We start from the raw sequence: 13,808 nt of genomic DNA, 5'->3' as shown, positions 1-13,808 counted from the left end.
TTCCGGGGCAGGATCGCCAAAGCCAGACTCTCTGGGTTATTGGGAGCCGCACCTCTCCCCTCCAACCTGGACCCGCCCCTCCCTCTGGATACAGCTAATAACCTCTAATTACTGCACATTACCGCACCCGCCCGTGAGGGAGGGGCTGCCGAGGGACCCTAGGGTCAAAGGGCGCGGGACTTGACCCCTGCCGTCAAAGCCGGGTCTATACAGAGCCTCGGATTCCTCGGCTACAAAATTGATAATTGAAACAACACTTGCCACCTAGAGTTGTGCAAAGGATTCAATAGTGTGTGTGTGTGTGTGTGTGTGTGTGTGTGTGTGTGTGTGTGTGTGTGTGTGTGTGTGTGTGGCCGCGGGTACCGGGATCTGGGATCAGAACCCGTGACCTTGGTGTTTTAAGGCTGCGCTCTAACCAACCGAGAACCGGCCAGCCCAGCACTCTATGTATTTAAGTCTCTGAGCGCAGGGACTGCATCCAGTAAGCACCCCCTAAACGGTGACTGCGACTTGATTGTTAACCACAAGTGTTGTTACTTTGAGCCCCCTCCACCGCCCCAGCAGGGTCTCGGGTGGGCGCACCCTCTTCCCAGTAGGCCGCGTTCCTGCGGTCTGCGCGCCCCCTGGTGGGCTGCGGGCGACGGGCAGCTTCGGCCTGGGGCTGGGTTCTGGGGCAGGGAGATGCCAGGAGCCCATCTAGGGAAGGGAAGGCGCAGGGGAAGCTCAATGGGAGACTGGTCCAGGCTGGGCAAGTGTGCCTGTCCATCACCCGGGACGTGCGTCTGTCTGACTCCTACTGCCCTCAACGTAGGACCTACCCGTGTCCCCTTGTCTACCCAGGGACAAGACCCCTTTGGGATCCCCCCTACCAGTCCACAAGATGTGTTATGTCTCGCCCCTCCCCAGCACAGATCAAGGCTCCGATCATAAAGTGGTTAGACAGAAGGATTTCTTTCAGCTGCGGGGAAAGGACGTGAACGCGCCTGTATAACAGGGTGGGGCAGCTCCGCCTCAGAAGGATCGTGAGGACCTCCTCACCCCTAAAAGAGCCGGGGGAGGACGGGGGGTGGGGCCACCCTCCGATGCACAAGGCTGGGCCAGACTGACCCCTAGCGGCTGGGCGGGCGCCTGAACGCTGCCCGGATCCAAGATGGCGGGGCTGGAGGCATGAGCGGGTACTGGGAAGAGATCATGTGCCTGGGGCGTGGCCTGCGCCTAGGGGGCGGGGCGGGGCGGCGCTCTAGGCCGAGCGGGAGGTCGGGGCTGAGGGCGCTCGCTGGTAGCGGACCCGGAGGCGGTTGCGGCGCCGGGGCTCCGTCGCCGGGGTCGAATCCGATCGGAAGCCATGAGCGTGGACAAGGCCGAGCTATGCGGGTCTCTGCTCACCTGGGTAGGTCGGGGGGCGGGGCTGGGGACAGGTGTGCTCCCACTTCTCTCGCCTGGGATCCCTGGCCCTGGCTCTGTCCGCCCCTCGGTCCGGGGACCGGGTAGAGGAAGGGGTCTTCGGCCTGCTGGGCCGTCGGACTCTGCCCTGAGTACCCGCCCCCGTCAGGTGGCAGGAAAGAACAGGTGAGGCCCCGCCCCTCTGTGGCTGGCTCACGTGGGGTGAGGGCACAGGTAATCTGGCCTGGTCACGTGGTGCTCAGGTGAGTTGTGATACCGCCCTGGCCTGGTCGCGCGGGGTTTGTTGGGCAGAGGTGAAGTGAGGCCACGCCCCCTCCGGTGCCAGGTGAGCAGAAGCCTCTGCCCTGCAGAGCTGGCATAGCGGAGCAACAGGCCAGTGCCTGCCCAACCACGTGAGGTTCCTGCTGGCTGGAAAAGTCTGCAAAAGGGGAGTGGTTCCATGGTCCCAGGTCCCTACTCTCCCAGTTGCCCTTTCCTTTCCCCCTCAGTTGCAGACGTTCCAGGTTCCGCCCCCCTGCGCCAGCCCCCAAGACTTGAGCAGCGGCCTCGCTATAGCCTACGTGCTGAACCAGATGTGAGTGGGGCTGAGGGGGAGGGTCCCAAAGGGGTCCCCCAGCCAGCTCATCTCACCTTCTCTTCCCCAGAGACCCCTCCTGGTTCAACGAGGCATGGCTCCAGGGCATCTCAGACGACCCAGGTCCCAACTGGAGGCTGAAGGTGACAAGTGGACTCATGACGGGGACAGATTGGTGAAGAGATGACCAGGGAAGGGTCAGCTAGATATATGTCCTGGGTGATGGACAGACAGACCTGGCCAGAAAAAGGGACGGATGTCAGCCGACTGTTTGTCCTTTTATAGCACCCAAAAACCTGCCCTCACACAGCCATCGTTCTAGTAACATGGATAGACAACATAAACATAAAAATTAACTTCCGATGGAAATAGTTCTATGAAAACAATAAAAGCAGGGCCATGAGAGAGCGCAACGGTGGTGGTTACTCGATATGACCTGATCTCCACGTGAGATTCGGAGGAACAGTATTCCAGGCACAGGGAACGGCAAATTCAAAGGCCCTGAGTAGGGAATAACGAACGTTGGTGTGATCGAGGAATGGCGGGAAGGTCGGAACAGAGAACAAGAGGGCAAGAATTGTAGGAGATGAGGTCATCAGGGGCCTGGCGAGCCGTGCTGGGGGGTGTGGATTCTATTTTAAGTGTTGTGGAAAGTCAAGGAAGGGTTTTAGTGGAGGAAAGATGCAACCTGGCTTGGGCTTTTAAAAGCTCCCCCTGGCTGCTTGGAGAGGAATAGAGTGTAGGCAGCAACAGTGAGTGGAAGACGAGCGGTGGCTGGTGCAATAATCAGGTGAAAGATGGCAGTAGCTAGGGCCAAAGGGGGGCAGGGCAGGGGGTGAGAAGTGATTGGATTCTGGGGACGTGTGATCAAAGATGGTCAGGTGGACAAAAAGGGCAGACAGCCAGGCAGGTCACCCCTAGGGGAGGGGACATTGAATCAGAGAATGGGGCCAAATAGGATGACATGAACAAAGAATGAGAAGTGAGGTGGAGAAAACCCGGGTGGACAGATTCAGGGTGTAGACCCCTGTACATAGCTCCTTGCCTCTGCAGGTCAGCAACCTGAAGACGATCTTACAGAGCCTAATGGAGTACTCCCAGGATGTGAGTAACTGTAAAAGGATTTAGGGGGTTGCGTTAGGAGAAAGGGGAGGGTCCATGAGCCGCTGATACCCACTCCTCCCCTTGTGCTCAGGTTCTGGCGCATCCTGTGTCCGAAGAGCACCTCCCAGATGTGAATCTCATTGGCAAGTTGTCAGACTCTGCAGAGCTTGGCAAGCTGCTTCAACTGGTGCTGGGCTGTGCTATCAGTTGTGAGAAAAAGCAGGGTATGGTGAAGATAAGGGGGTCCCTGGGGATGGACTGAGGAAAGCCTCCTTCCTCTCCAACCTGGGTCTCAGTCTCCTCCACTTGATCCCCAGAGCACATCCAGAGAATTATGACACTGGAGGAATCGGTTCAGCATGTGGTGATGGAAGCCATCCAGGAGGTGGGTGGGGGTGGCTAGGGTGTTGGTCAAGGAGCTTCAAGGGAGGGCACATCTCCAGGGCAGAACCAACTGGGCACAGGCCTTGGTGAAGTCTGGGATCTTCCTGGAACTCAGCTGGCCAGATAGTGCTGTCTCATGTGTCTGCCAGCTCCTACCAGCTCTAAGTCACAATCTAGCTGGCTCAAAAGATCTAGCTTCCGTCCATGCTGTAGGCAGGAAGGCAGCCCCTGGGCTGGGGTTGTCAGGCAGAAGTGGCCTTGAAGACGGGAGGATGGAGAGGTTCTGAGGCTGGATAGTAGAAGCCTTGAAGGCTGCCCTCAGAGAGCCTAGCTCATCACAATGCCTCCCTATCCCCTCAGCTCATGACCAAAGACCCCCCTGACTCCCTGTCGACAGAGACCTATGGAAACTTTGATAGCCAGGTAAGGAGTGGGGGGTCTTATTAACGGTCCCAGCCCCATTATGAGTCTCAGGGCTGCCTAAGGAGGAGTGTTGTCCTTAAGCCTGTAAATCATCAGCATCCCACAGGGTATTAGCTTCTTCTCTTGCCAAATTCCCAGAATTCTTGCATTGCCCTTCCTCCAGCCCTGAGATCCCAGCCCTCTCTTAGACCCTGAGGGTCCCTTGGCCCCCTTTGCCATCCCCCTAGAGATCCCAGCCTCCCTCCCTCAAGTCCTTCTCCTGGATCTCTGAATTCTGCTCCCTTGTGCCCCCCCCATCTTAGTCCCGCAGGTACTATTTCCTAAGCGAGGAGGCTGAGGAGGGGGATGAGCTGCGGCAGCGCTGTCTGGACCTAGAGCGGCAGGTGGGGCTGAGGTCGGGGGACCACAGGTGCTCCTGGGGCAGTGTTATCTGCCTAGCCCCCTCCAAGCTCCAGCTTATCTACCTGCCCTCCGCAGCTGGTGCTCCTGTCAGAGGAGAAGCAGAGCCTGGCACAGGAGAACATGGTGCTGCGGGAGCAGGTGGGCCAGCCTGAGGGCAAGGGCGCCTCAGGCCTCACTGCCAAGAAACTGCTGCTGCTGCAGTCCCAGCTGGAGCAGCTGCAGGAGGAGAACTTCAGGTGTGGTCACCTGAGGATGGGGTCAGGCAGGCTCAGGGGACTGGGGCGGGGGCAGCCTCCTCATGTGCCTCTTTGCCACCACCCTCAGGCTGGAGAGTGGCAGGGAGGACGAGCGTCTGCGCTGTGCGCAGCTGGAGCGGGAGGTCACAGAGCTGCAACAGCGGAACCAGGCGCTGACCAGCCTGGCCCAGGAGGCACAGGCCCTGAAGGATGAGATGGACGAGCTGCGGTGAGTGGTGGGTCCTTGGGTCCCCAACACACACCCTCCCATTGCCAGAGTGCCCCTCTGATGCCACAGAACCTCTAACCCCCAAGTACCCAGTGGATCCCCCAATACCCTCCAGACTCTACAGCACCATCCTGAACCCCACTATAACCCCCAGGCCACACTGCACTATCCCGACCCACACCATGTCCCCTGAACCCCATTAGACCTCTGGCTCTGCAGGAGCCCACACTACCCCCGTATTATTCCACATTGTGCTGCCCAGACCCCCACTGCACCTCCAAGGACCTCACAGTGCTCTTGCCCCACAGCTCCCCCATCACCCTAAGGTGTCTTTGGGGGATCCTCAGTCCCTCTGCACTCCATTCCCCCTTTTAACCAAGCCTGCAGCCCTTCTGTGTGCCCAAAATTGCATCCTTCAGGATCCCCGATTATAATTCTGGGCTAAGCCTTGCCCTAATGATCCCTAACAGCACCAGACCTGGGCTGACCTCCGACTCCCATGACCCCTTCCCCTGGAACCCAAACACCCCCGGCTGACACCCTCCTTGGCCTTGAGAGCATCTCAGCTGAGCTCTGACCACAGACCCCAGCCTGCTGCTCTCCATTCCCTCCCTCAGGCAGTCCTCGGAGCGAGCCGGGCAGCTGGAGGCCACACTGAACAGCTGCCGCCGCCGCCTGGGCGAGCTGAGGGAGCTGCGGCGGCAGGTGCGGCAGCTAGAGGAGCGCAACGCGGGCCACGCCGAGCGCACGCGGCAGCTGGAGGACGATCTGCGCCGGGCGGGCTCGCTGCGCGCCCAGCTTGAGGCGCAGCGGCGGCAGGTGCCCGTGGGGCCCGGGGCTGGGGTAGGGGCCGGAGGCAGCGGGGGCCCTGGGAGGCCTCGCTCCTCACTTTCTGCCGCCTCAGCCCTGATCTGAGCCCCTCCCTCACATATACGTACATACATACATGTATATACACATACATACAGCGAGAGAAAGAGGCCACGCCCTTTAGGCCTCGCCCCTCCCCCCAGACCCTCCCTTGCCTGGGTGTTGTAAGCCCCGCCCCTTCTCTGAAGCACCGCCCCTCCAAGTTCTTTGCCGCGTCCCTTTGGCCCCGCCCCTTCACCTTGTACTCAGTCCCGGCCCCTCCTTCCATCCCCGCAGTCCTCACCCCTCCCTTCTGTTCAGGTGCAGGAATTGCAGAGCCAGCGGCAGGAGGAGGCCATGAAGGCCGAGAAATGGCTATTCGAGTGTCGCAACCTGGAGGAAAAGTATGAGTTGGTGATAAAGGAGAAGGAGGTGAGGCTGAGGTCCAACGGCCCAATCCCCACCCTGCCTATCCTGGGGTAGCCCATCCGCCCAGGAGGCCAAACCTGCCCCATGCGGCCTCTTGAACCCTGTCCCTGCAGCGGCTGTTGGCGGAGCGGGACTCCCTGCGGGAAGCCAACGAGGAGCTGCGCTGCGCCCAGCTGCAGCCGCGGGGGTTGACCCAGGCTGGTGAGCTGGAGGCTCATCCCAGGGCTAGAGGGCGGGGTGGCCCGGGGCCTTACCTGGCCTGGGGTACTGTTAAGGCAGGCAGAACAGGCAATGGCCCAGGGCTTGTCTGAGCTGGGGGCACAGGTAGGCCAGACTGGAGCGGACAGAGGTGACATGGGCAGAGAGAAGGCAGGGGCTCAGGGTGGGGCACAGACAAACCCAGGCCAAGCATCAGGGCTATCAAGCCGGGCGCTTGTGTCAAGCCAGGCTTTTGGTTGAACTTGAGTCTCCAAGGATGATCCTGGGAAAGATGACCCTGGGGTAAGGGGGCAGGAGATGCGCAGAGGACTGAAGACTTCTCAAATTCTCCAGACCCTTCATTGGATCCCTCCTCCCCAGCAGTGGAAAACTTAGCAGCGGAGATCCTGCCTGCAGAGCTCAGGTATCCTGGGGTCACTCAAATCTCCGGCCCCACCCACGCCTGCCAGGGCCCATCCTCAGCCTCGGCCGCAGTGCCTGCACCTACCACTAGCCCTGGTTGCTTGGCTGGGCTCCCAAGTCCTAGCCGGGCTCCTAGGCTCGTCCACTCCTAATCGGCTCTTACCTGGCCCAAGGCTCTAGCCCTAATCGGTGACTTTACCTCTCCAGGATTCAGCCTCAGTACACAAATTAGTTGCACTGTCTCCACTCACCGTCCAAAAGTCCTACGCCCTAGCCCCGCCCACTTCGATCTCTGCCCTCAGGATCCAGCCCAGTCCTCAGTGTAGCTCCTGCTAGGTTCAGTCCCCTGTGCCCTGCCCTGAAGAACTCTTCCACCCCAGCTCTTTCCACTCCTGCTGCCTGCTTTCCCATAGCCCCATCCCCAGTGTTCTACCCTCCTCTGTAGCCCCGCCCTGCCTAGCCCCACCCCCAGACCCAGCTTAGAGCTCCATGCACGCCTAAGTCCCGCCGCCAGAGCCCGTGTCCCTGCGGGTCCTCAGTAATCGTACCCCATGGTCTGGCTGGGCTCTTCCCCAGGGCTCTATCCCGCCCCTGGCTCCACCCGCCGGTCCCCCCGCCGGGCTGCCCAGGAGCCCCAGCTGGCTTTTGCAGCGAGCGGTCCCCAGTCCTATTCACTCCTCCCCTGTCTGCAGGGAGACGCTCCTGCGGCTTCAGCTGGAGAACAAGCGGCTGTGCCAGCAGGAGGCGGCCGACCGCGAGCGGCAGGAGGAGCTGCAGCGCCACCTGGAGGAGGCCAATCGCGCGCGCCACGGGCTGGAGACGCAGCACCGGTGAGGGCCCGGCGGAGGGGGGCCCCGCGTGCGTGGAGGGCGGGCTCAGGCACTGAGCGGCCCCCCACCCCGCAGGCTGAACCAGCAGCAGCTGTCGGAGCTGCGGGCCCAGGTGGAGGACCTGCAGAAAGCCCTGCAGGAGCAGGGGGGCAAGACCGAGGACGTGAGTGCCCACCTCCTCCCTGCCTGGCCCTCTCTTGTGCCCCCCAGTAACCCTCCCTTGCTCTCTCTCCCTTGCTGCCCGATGCCCGGTGCAGGCCATTGTAAGTAGTTTGGGCCCGGGTGGCACCCCTGCCCTTACCCCAGGACAGGGTGTGAATCACTCATCCCCTTCTCTTCTCTCACACAGTCCACCCTGCTGAAGAGGAAGCTGGAGGAACATTTGTAAGTTGCAGAGAAGAGGGCATTCCTGATGGGGGAAAAGGCAGGGGCGAAGGGTGGAGGATGGATTTGGGGCCGGATGGCGAGTTGCTTAGTGAGGAGAGCCTGTCACCTGAAACAGACTGAGGACTCAGGTCAGGTAGGGTCTTAGAGGCCGAGGGAAGCGGTATGGGCTGTTTCCGGGGAACACGGGGAGGGGCTTTCAGCAACTAGTCTGATAAAGTGATAGGCTCCATTTATTTTTTACGTTTTTGTAAAAGAAACTATTTCTTAAACAGCGATTACATTTATGGTTCAAAAACCGGAACATACAGCAAGCTATACAGACAGAAGGGGTGTACCTCCCCGCCAGTCCACGTTTCTATTACTTTATCAGCACCGCACTCTCCCGAGTGAGCCACGGGCCGGCCCACATTTCTATTACTTTATGATGGAACTCCTTCCAGAGTTTTCTTTTTTGTTTGTTTTTTAAAATTTTTAGGGCCGGCCCGTGGCTCACTCGGGAGAGTGTGGTGCTGAGAACACCAAGGCCCTGGGTTCGGATCCCATATACGGATGGCCGGTTCGCTCACTGGCTGAGCGTGGTGCTCACAACACCAAGTCAAGGGTTGAGATCCCCTTACCGGTCATCTTTTAAAAAAAAAAAAAAAAAAAATTTTTTTAACGTCGTATAGTTTTATTATGATAGACAGAAGGAAAACGGTTTATTGGGTGGCTTTCAGACAATAAGAAATTTTTATACAGCCCAACAATCAAGAGTGTGTGAAAAATATTTTTTGGTTTAGGGAGAATGAGTGATAAGAGCTCATGATATTGAGCCATCCTTTTTGAAACAAGTGTGATACTTTTGGCTCTTTTGTTTTCGGCCACAAAACAAGTCTTAATACATTAAAAAAAAATTTTTTTTTATTGTACATATCTGTGGGGTACAGCATCGAACATCAATACCAGTGCACACCATGTGATGTTCAAATCAGGACAATCAGCACATCGACCATTACACAGTGTAATCGATCCTCACCACCCTCCACCAGCTCCTCTCCCCCCTCCTCCTCTACCCCCAGCAAACCCAGTCCTTCCAGAGTTTTGAAAACAAATGCCCATACTGGCCAGCTGCCAAACAAAAAGAAAGAAAAGAAAAGAAATTCAAAAAATGTGAATATAGATATTTATTCCTATTCCTTATTTATCCAAAAGGTAGCAAGCATATAATGTGTGTCAGTCTGCATTTTGCTTTTCCTACCTAAGAAGATAACAGGGAAATTCTCCATATGAATGAGAGATTCCTTATTATTTTTTATAAGCCCTTGTCAACTGGGATTCCATGGGAAATTTAGGCCTTACAGAAAATGATGTTTTGTTTTGTTTTGTGGTGGCCGGCCAGTACAGGAACTGAACCCTGGACTTTGGTGTCATCAGCACCATACTCTATCAAGTGAGCTAACCGGCCAGCCCTTACAGAAAATGATTTGTGTGATTATTTTCTCACTTCTGCCAAGGAGTAGCTAGTGCTGACCCAGAGCACAGGAGAAGTTATTTACTTACTGAGGATGGTTGACTGGAGGATTAAGGTTTAAAGTTCTCTCGGAACTATCAAGAAGGGCCGGCATAACATTTTTTTTTTTAAAGATGACCAGTAAGGGGATCTTAACCCTTGACTTGGTGTTGTCAGCACCACGCTCACCCAGTGAGCTAACTGGCCATCCCTATATGGGATCCGAACCCGTGGCCTTGGCGTTATCAGAACCACACTCACCCGAGTGAGCCACGGGCTGGCCCTGGCATAGCATTTTGTTCCTGGATATCATAATGTATTTAGCTCATCCTTTCTAGGTATTTGCAATTTTTTTCCCCTTATAATTTGAACTCCCATATGCAATTTCTTTCTTTTGTTTTTTTTTTTTGTTTGTTTTTTGGCAGCTGGCAGGTACAGGGATCCAAACCCTTGACCTTCGTGTTATCAGCACCACGTGCAATTTTCATACAATGCAGCAGAGTATACCTTTGTCTTTGCATCATTTTGTTTGTGTACACATGTATCACAAACGTGGAATTGGTGGCTTAAAGGGCATTACATGCCTTTGTAATTTTAGTAGACATAGCCAAAAGTCCCCTATTAGATGTTATATCACATTCCATGTCCAATGCACAATAGTCTCCCCTACAGGGAGTGTTGTCAGACCTCTGGAGTTTTGCCACAGATGGCAGAATTATAAAGTTTTAACTTACCTTTCCTTTTTTTTTTTTTTTTTCGTTGGCTGGCCGGCACAGGGATTCGAAACTGTGACCTTGGTGTTGTCAGGCTCTGCTCTAACCTGAGCTAATTGGCCAGCCCCTTGCCTTTCCTTTTGTTATAAGAGACTTGCATTCTGGAAAGATCCCTGGCTACTGCATGGATATGGAACCGAGGGGTTGAGAGTAGAAGAGGCTGGTTAGGGATGGTAGTGGCTGGACCAGCCTGGGGGCTGTGGGATGGGGAGAATTGGACAGTGGGGGTCTGGTCCAGGGGGCACCTGGCTAGGGTGTAGAGGGTTGTGGCTCTGATGACTAAGGAGGTGGCGGTGCCAGGGTATGCAGCCCCCAGGCGTGGGGGGCAGGCAGAGAGGTCTCTGCGACTGTGCAGGGGCACTTCTGGCCGGCTGGGAAGGCTGGGATGAAAGAGAAGCCAGCCCAGAGGTCAGCCCGCTGCTGCCCACCCGCTGCCCGCAGGCAGAAGCTGCATGAGGCAGATCTGGAGCTGCAGCGGAAGCGCGAGTACATGGAAGAGCTGGAGCCACCAGCCGACAGCAGCAGTAAGTGGGACCCGGCAGCCGGATGGGTGGGCAGAGCCCAGAGCTTGGTGTGGAGCTGAGGGGCCCCCTTGTCCCACCCGCAGCCCGGCGTATCGAGGAGCTGCAGCACAGCTTGCAGAAGAAGGACGCCGATTTGAGGGCCATGGAGGAGCGGTACCGCCGCTACGTGGACAAGGCGCGCACGGTGAGGACGCTGGGTGTCCCCACAGGCCTCCTGTGGGGGCTCCCACCTCCCGTTGATTCACGCCTCCTGCCAGTTTAAAACTCGCTGTCCCTCATCCCAGCCTCTGTCACACCTCACCAAGTCACAGACTTCACGCTCCTCCGCTGCCCTGGGCTGTCACATTTAATGCACCCTAACATGTCAAAGGGGGCTTCAAAGTCAAAGTCACTCTGGCTGTGTCTTTCCCATCCCCTAGGTCATACAGACCCTGGAACCCAAGCAACGGCCACCCGGAGGGGCGCCCCCAGAACTCCACACGCTGAGGACACAGCTCCAGGAGCGGGACGTCCGCATCCGGCACCTGGAGGTGGGTGTCCTTGTCCCTTTGTGGTGCCCCCAGCATATCCAGGCCCCTGACTCTTGCCTCCTTGGCAGATGGACTTTGAGAAGAGTCGAAGTCAGCGGGAGCAGGAAGAAAAGCTGCTCATCAGTGCCTGGTATAATATGGTGAGTGCGCCATCACCACGGCTAGAGTACTGGGGGCTCCTATAGGCTTACTTGACCCCAACCACACCCCCTCCCTCCAGGGCATGGCCCTGCAGCAGCGAACTGGGGAAGAGCGGGCACCCGCCCATGCGCAGTCATTCCTGGCACAGCAGCGGCTGGCCACCAACGCTCGCCGTGGACCCCTGGGACGCCTGGCATCTCTGAACCTTCGCCCCACCGACAAGCACTGACAGCTAGCCAGGGCTTCATCCACTCTGGACTCCCCCAGCTCACCTGGCACCCATCATCAGGCCTCAGCCAGCTACTTGAGAGCCTTGATGTCATGACCTCTGCTCTTTGCTCTCCCAGATTGTTGGGGGGGGCAGATGGTGGGTGGCAGGAATAGACCTGTTCTTTTTAGCAATGTGATTCTTATCCTTGATTCTCTTCCTGGAATTAATGTGTTACCTGGGGAGAGTCTGATTTTATATTTGGGAAAAATAATAATAAAGACTTTCAATCTGTCCTGGCTGGACTCTGGGCACCAAGGTGATGGAGAGAAAGTGGGCAAGGAACTCAGACTATTGCTTTCAAGAAAGCCCTGTCTTGTGTTCTTACTAAAGTGCGAGTGACTGATAGCACCCAGTGAGAGGTAAGAATCATTTTTGTATCTGTGTAACAGGGTGGGGGTGTGGGTGATGTTGGTGGTTTTTGTTTTTTTTTTAAAGGTGACCAGTAAGGGGATCTTAACCCTTGACTTGGTGTTGTCAGCACCACGCTCTGCCAAGTGAGCTAACCGGCCATCCTTATATAGGGATCTGAACCCACGGCCCTGGTGTTATCAGCACCACACTCTCCCAAGTGAGCCACGGGCCGGCCCTATGTTGGTGGTTTTTGAAGAAGCTTCAGACAAAAGCTGCCTTCGTGAAGCTGACATTTCCAATAAACAAAATGGGCAGTAAACAAAATAGATAAAATAAAAGTTTGATGTGAGAAGTGCTACAGAGAAAAGTAAAGATGGTGAGTATGCAGGAGGTGGATTTGGGAGGTGGCAATTTTTCATAAAAGGCCAGGAAAAGAGGCCTCACCAAGCAAGTGACATTTAAGCAGAGACCTGAAGGAAGTGAGGGAGGGGCCATGTAGGTGTTTGGGGACAAGTGATCCAGGCAGAGGGAACAGCATGTGTGAAGGTCCTCAGAATGAGATCTTGCTTGGTGGGTTAGAGGGACAGCGAGGAGGCCAGTGTGGCTGGAGTGGAGTGAGTGAGGGGGAGAGTAGGAGCAGATGGGGGCAGGGAGATTGTTCAGGACCTCCTGGGCTGCAGGGAGTATGTACTCTAGCTTTATTCTATCTAAGTGAGCTGGGAGCCATGGACTCAGGTGTTCACAGGCGCCCTCTAGTGGCTACTTTGGGAGGAACAGCCGGGGGGGGGGCAGGGCCAGAGCTGGAAGACCAGGGCAGAGTCTCTCTAGTCCAGATGAGTAGGTGGGTGGTTGATAGTGGGGTCTTTGGCCATGGTGGGGGCCCTGGAGGAGTGAGAAACGGTTGGATTCTGGACACAACTTGAAGGCAGAGCTGATAGGATTCGCTGCTGGGTTGATGTGGAGGTGAGTGAAAGAGGATCCAAAAATGACTCCAAAGATTTGGCTTAGTCACCTGGAAGGACAAAGCTGACAGACACAGGGTGGAGCAGATTGGGGAGCCAACTGGGAGTTGGTTTGGGGCTGTGTTATGTTCCAAGTGCATGGAGACATCCAGGATGCAGTTGGCTCTCTGGGTCTAGAATCAGGGAAGGGCTCCTGGCTGGCCTTCTAAATTCAGGAGTCATTATCATATGATTAAATGAAGACCTGGAGCACTGAGGGGGTATTTGAGATTTCAGGGGCTTGGGGCAAGAGGAAGGTGTGGTTCTGCGTCAGTGGCTGGCTCATGAATTAATGAGTAAAGCCAAGAGCACTGAGGTAGGTATTTCAGAGAACAGAGTTTGGGAAGTGAACAAACCATCATCAAAAACCTGGAAGAATTCCCAAATCTTACTTATTAGCATAATGCCTGGTAAAAGTCATGCTGCCAATGTTTGAATAAAAACGACTAGCAACGTTTGAGCACCTATTAGATGCCAGATACTTTATTTTTTTGCGGCTGGCCGTATGGGGATCCGAATCCATGACCTTGGTGTTGTAAGGTTGTGTGCTAACCAACTGGGTAACCGGCCAGCCCAATGCCAAATGCTTCAAAGTTGTTTCATTTCACCCTTTGGACAACTCCATGAAGTAGGCACTCCCACGTCCACGTAAAGGAAAGAATAAAGGCAGGACACACTGTTAGAGACCTCTCTGGTTGTGGGGCTGGGAAGTAGAGCTGTTGGTAAGGATGGGCTGTTCAAAGAAGCTGGAAGAATCCCCCGCCCTTAGCACAGTGCCAGACCCACGCAGGTAGTGATAGCTGGTCAAATGTGGACAGGCAGGCTTTATGCAGGCATATAGGCTTATGCCGACCTG

General features: G+C 56.0%; 1 protein-coding gene across 2 annotated transcripts; it reads left to right on the top strand.

The window, feature by feature from the left end:
• Positions 1–1,266: 1,266 nt before the first annotated feature.
• HOOK2 (hook microtubule tethering protein 2) lies at positions 1,267–11,813 on the top strand. Of its 2 annotated transcripts, none has more exons than XM_063110263.1 (22): positions 1,267–1,390; positions 1,893–1,978; positions 2,049–2,121; positions 3,032–3,082; positions 3,174–3,306; positions 3,400–3,467; positions 3,827–3,889; positions 4,192–4,272; positions 4,367–4,527; positions 4,616–4,756; positions 5,374–5,575; positions 5,933–6,037; positions 6,148–6,235; positions 6,587–6,656; positions 7,348–7,485; positions 7,561–7,648; positions 7,835–7,869; positions 10,576–10,658; positions 10,742–10,842; positions 11,078–11,188; positions 11,257–11,328; positions 11,409–11,813. In XM_063110263.1, exons 1-22 carry the CDS (start codon positions 1,346–1,348, stop codon positions 11,556–11,558), a joined length of 2,145 nt encoding a protein of 714 aa, XP_062966333.1. In that variant the 5' UTR covers positions 1,267–1,345; the 3' UTR covers positions 11,559–11,813. The 2 variants fall into 2 exon arrangements, with proteins under 2 accessions (XP_062966333.1, XP_062966332.1); XM_063110262.1 differs by having other exon boundaries at positions 5,927–6,037.
• The last annotated feature ends 1,995 nt before the right edge of the window (positions 11,814–13,808 follow it).

The sequence above is a fragment of the Cynocephalus volans genome, chromosome 10, assembly GCF_027409185.1.
Source record: "Cynocephalus volans isolate mCynVol1 chromosome 10, mCynVol1.pri, whole genome shotgun sequence".
Classification (NCBI taxonomy): domain Eukaryota; kingdom Metazoa; phylum Chordata; class Mammalia; order Dermoptera; family Cynocephalidae; genus Cynocephalus; species Cynocephalus volans.
This window is presented reverse-complemented; position numbering and strand designations above follow the sequence as displayed.

What these genes read in the sequence shown, in the direction of transcription:
- HOOK2 (XM_063110262.1), top strand. Translation starts at nt 1,346, where the DNA reads ATGAGCGTGGACAAGGCCGAGCTATGCGGGTCTCTGCTCACCTGG. An exon ending in GGGCTGGAGACGCAGCACCG is followed by an intron (nt 7,486 to 7,560) that starts GTGAGGGCCCGG and finishes CCCACCCCGCAG; the next exon opens with GCTGAACCAGCAGCAGCTGT. An exon ending in AGGAAGCTGGAGGAACATTT is followed by an intron (nt 7,870 to 10,575) that starts GTAAGTTGCAGA and finishes CGCTGCCCGCAG; the next exon opens with GCAGAAGCTGCATGAGGCAG.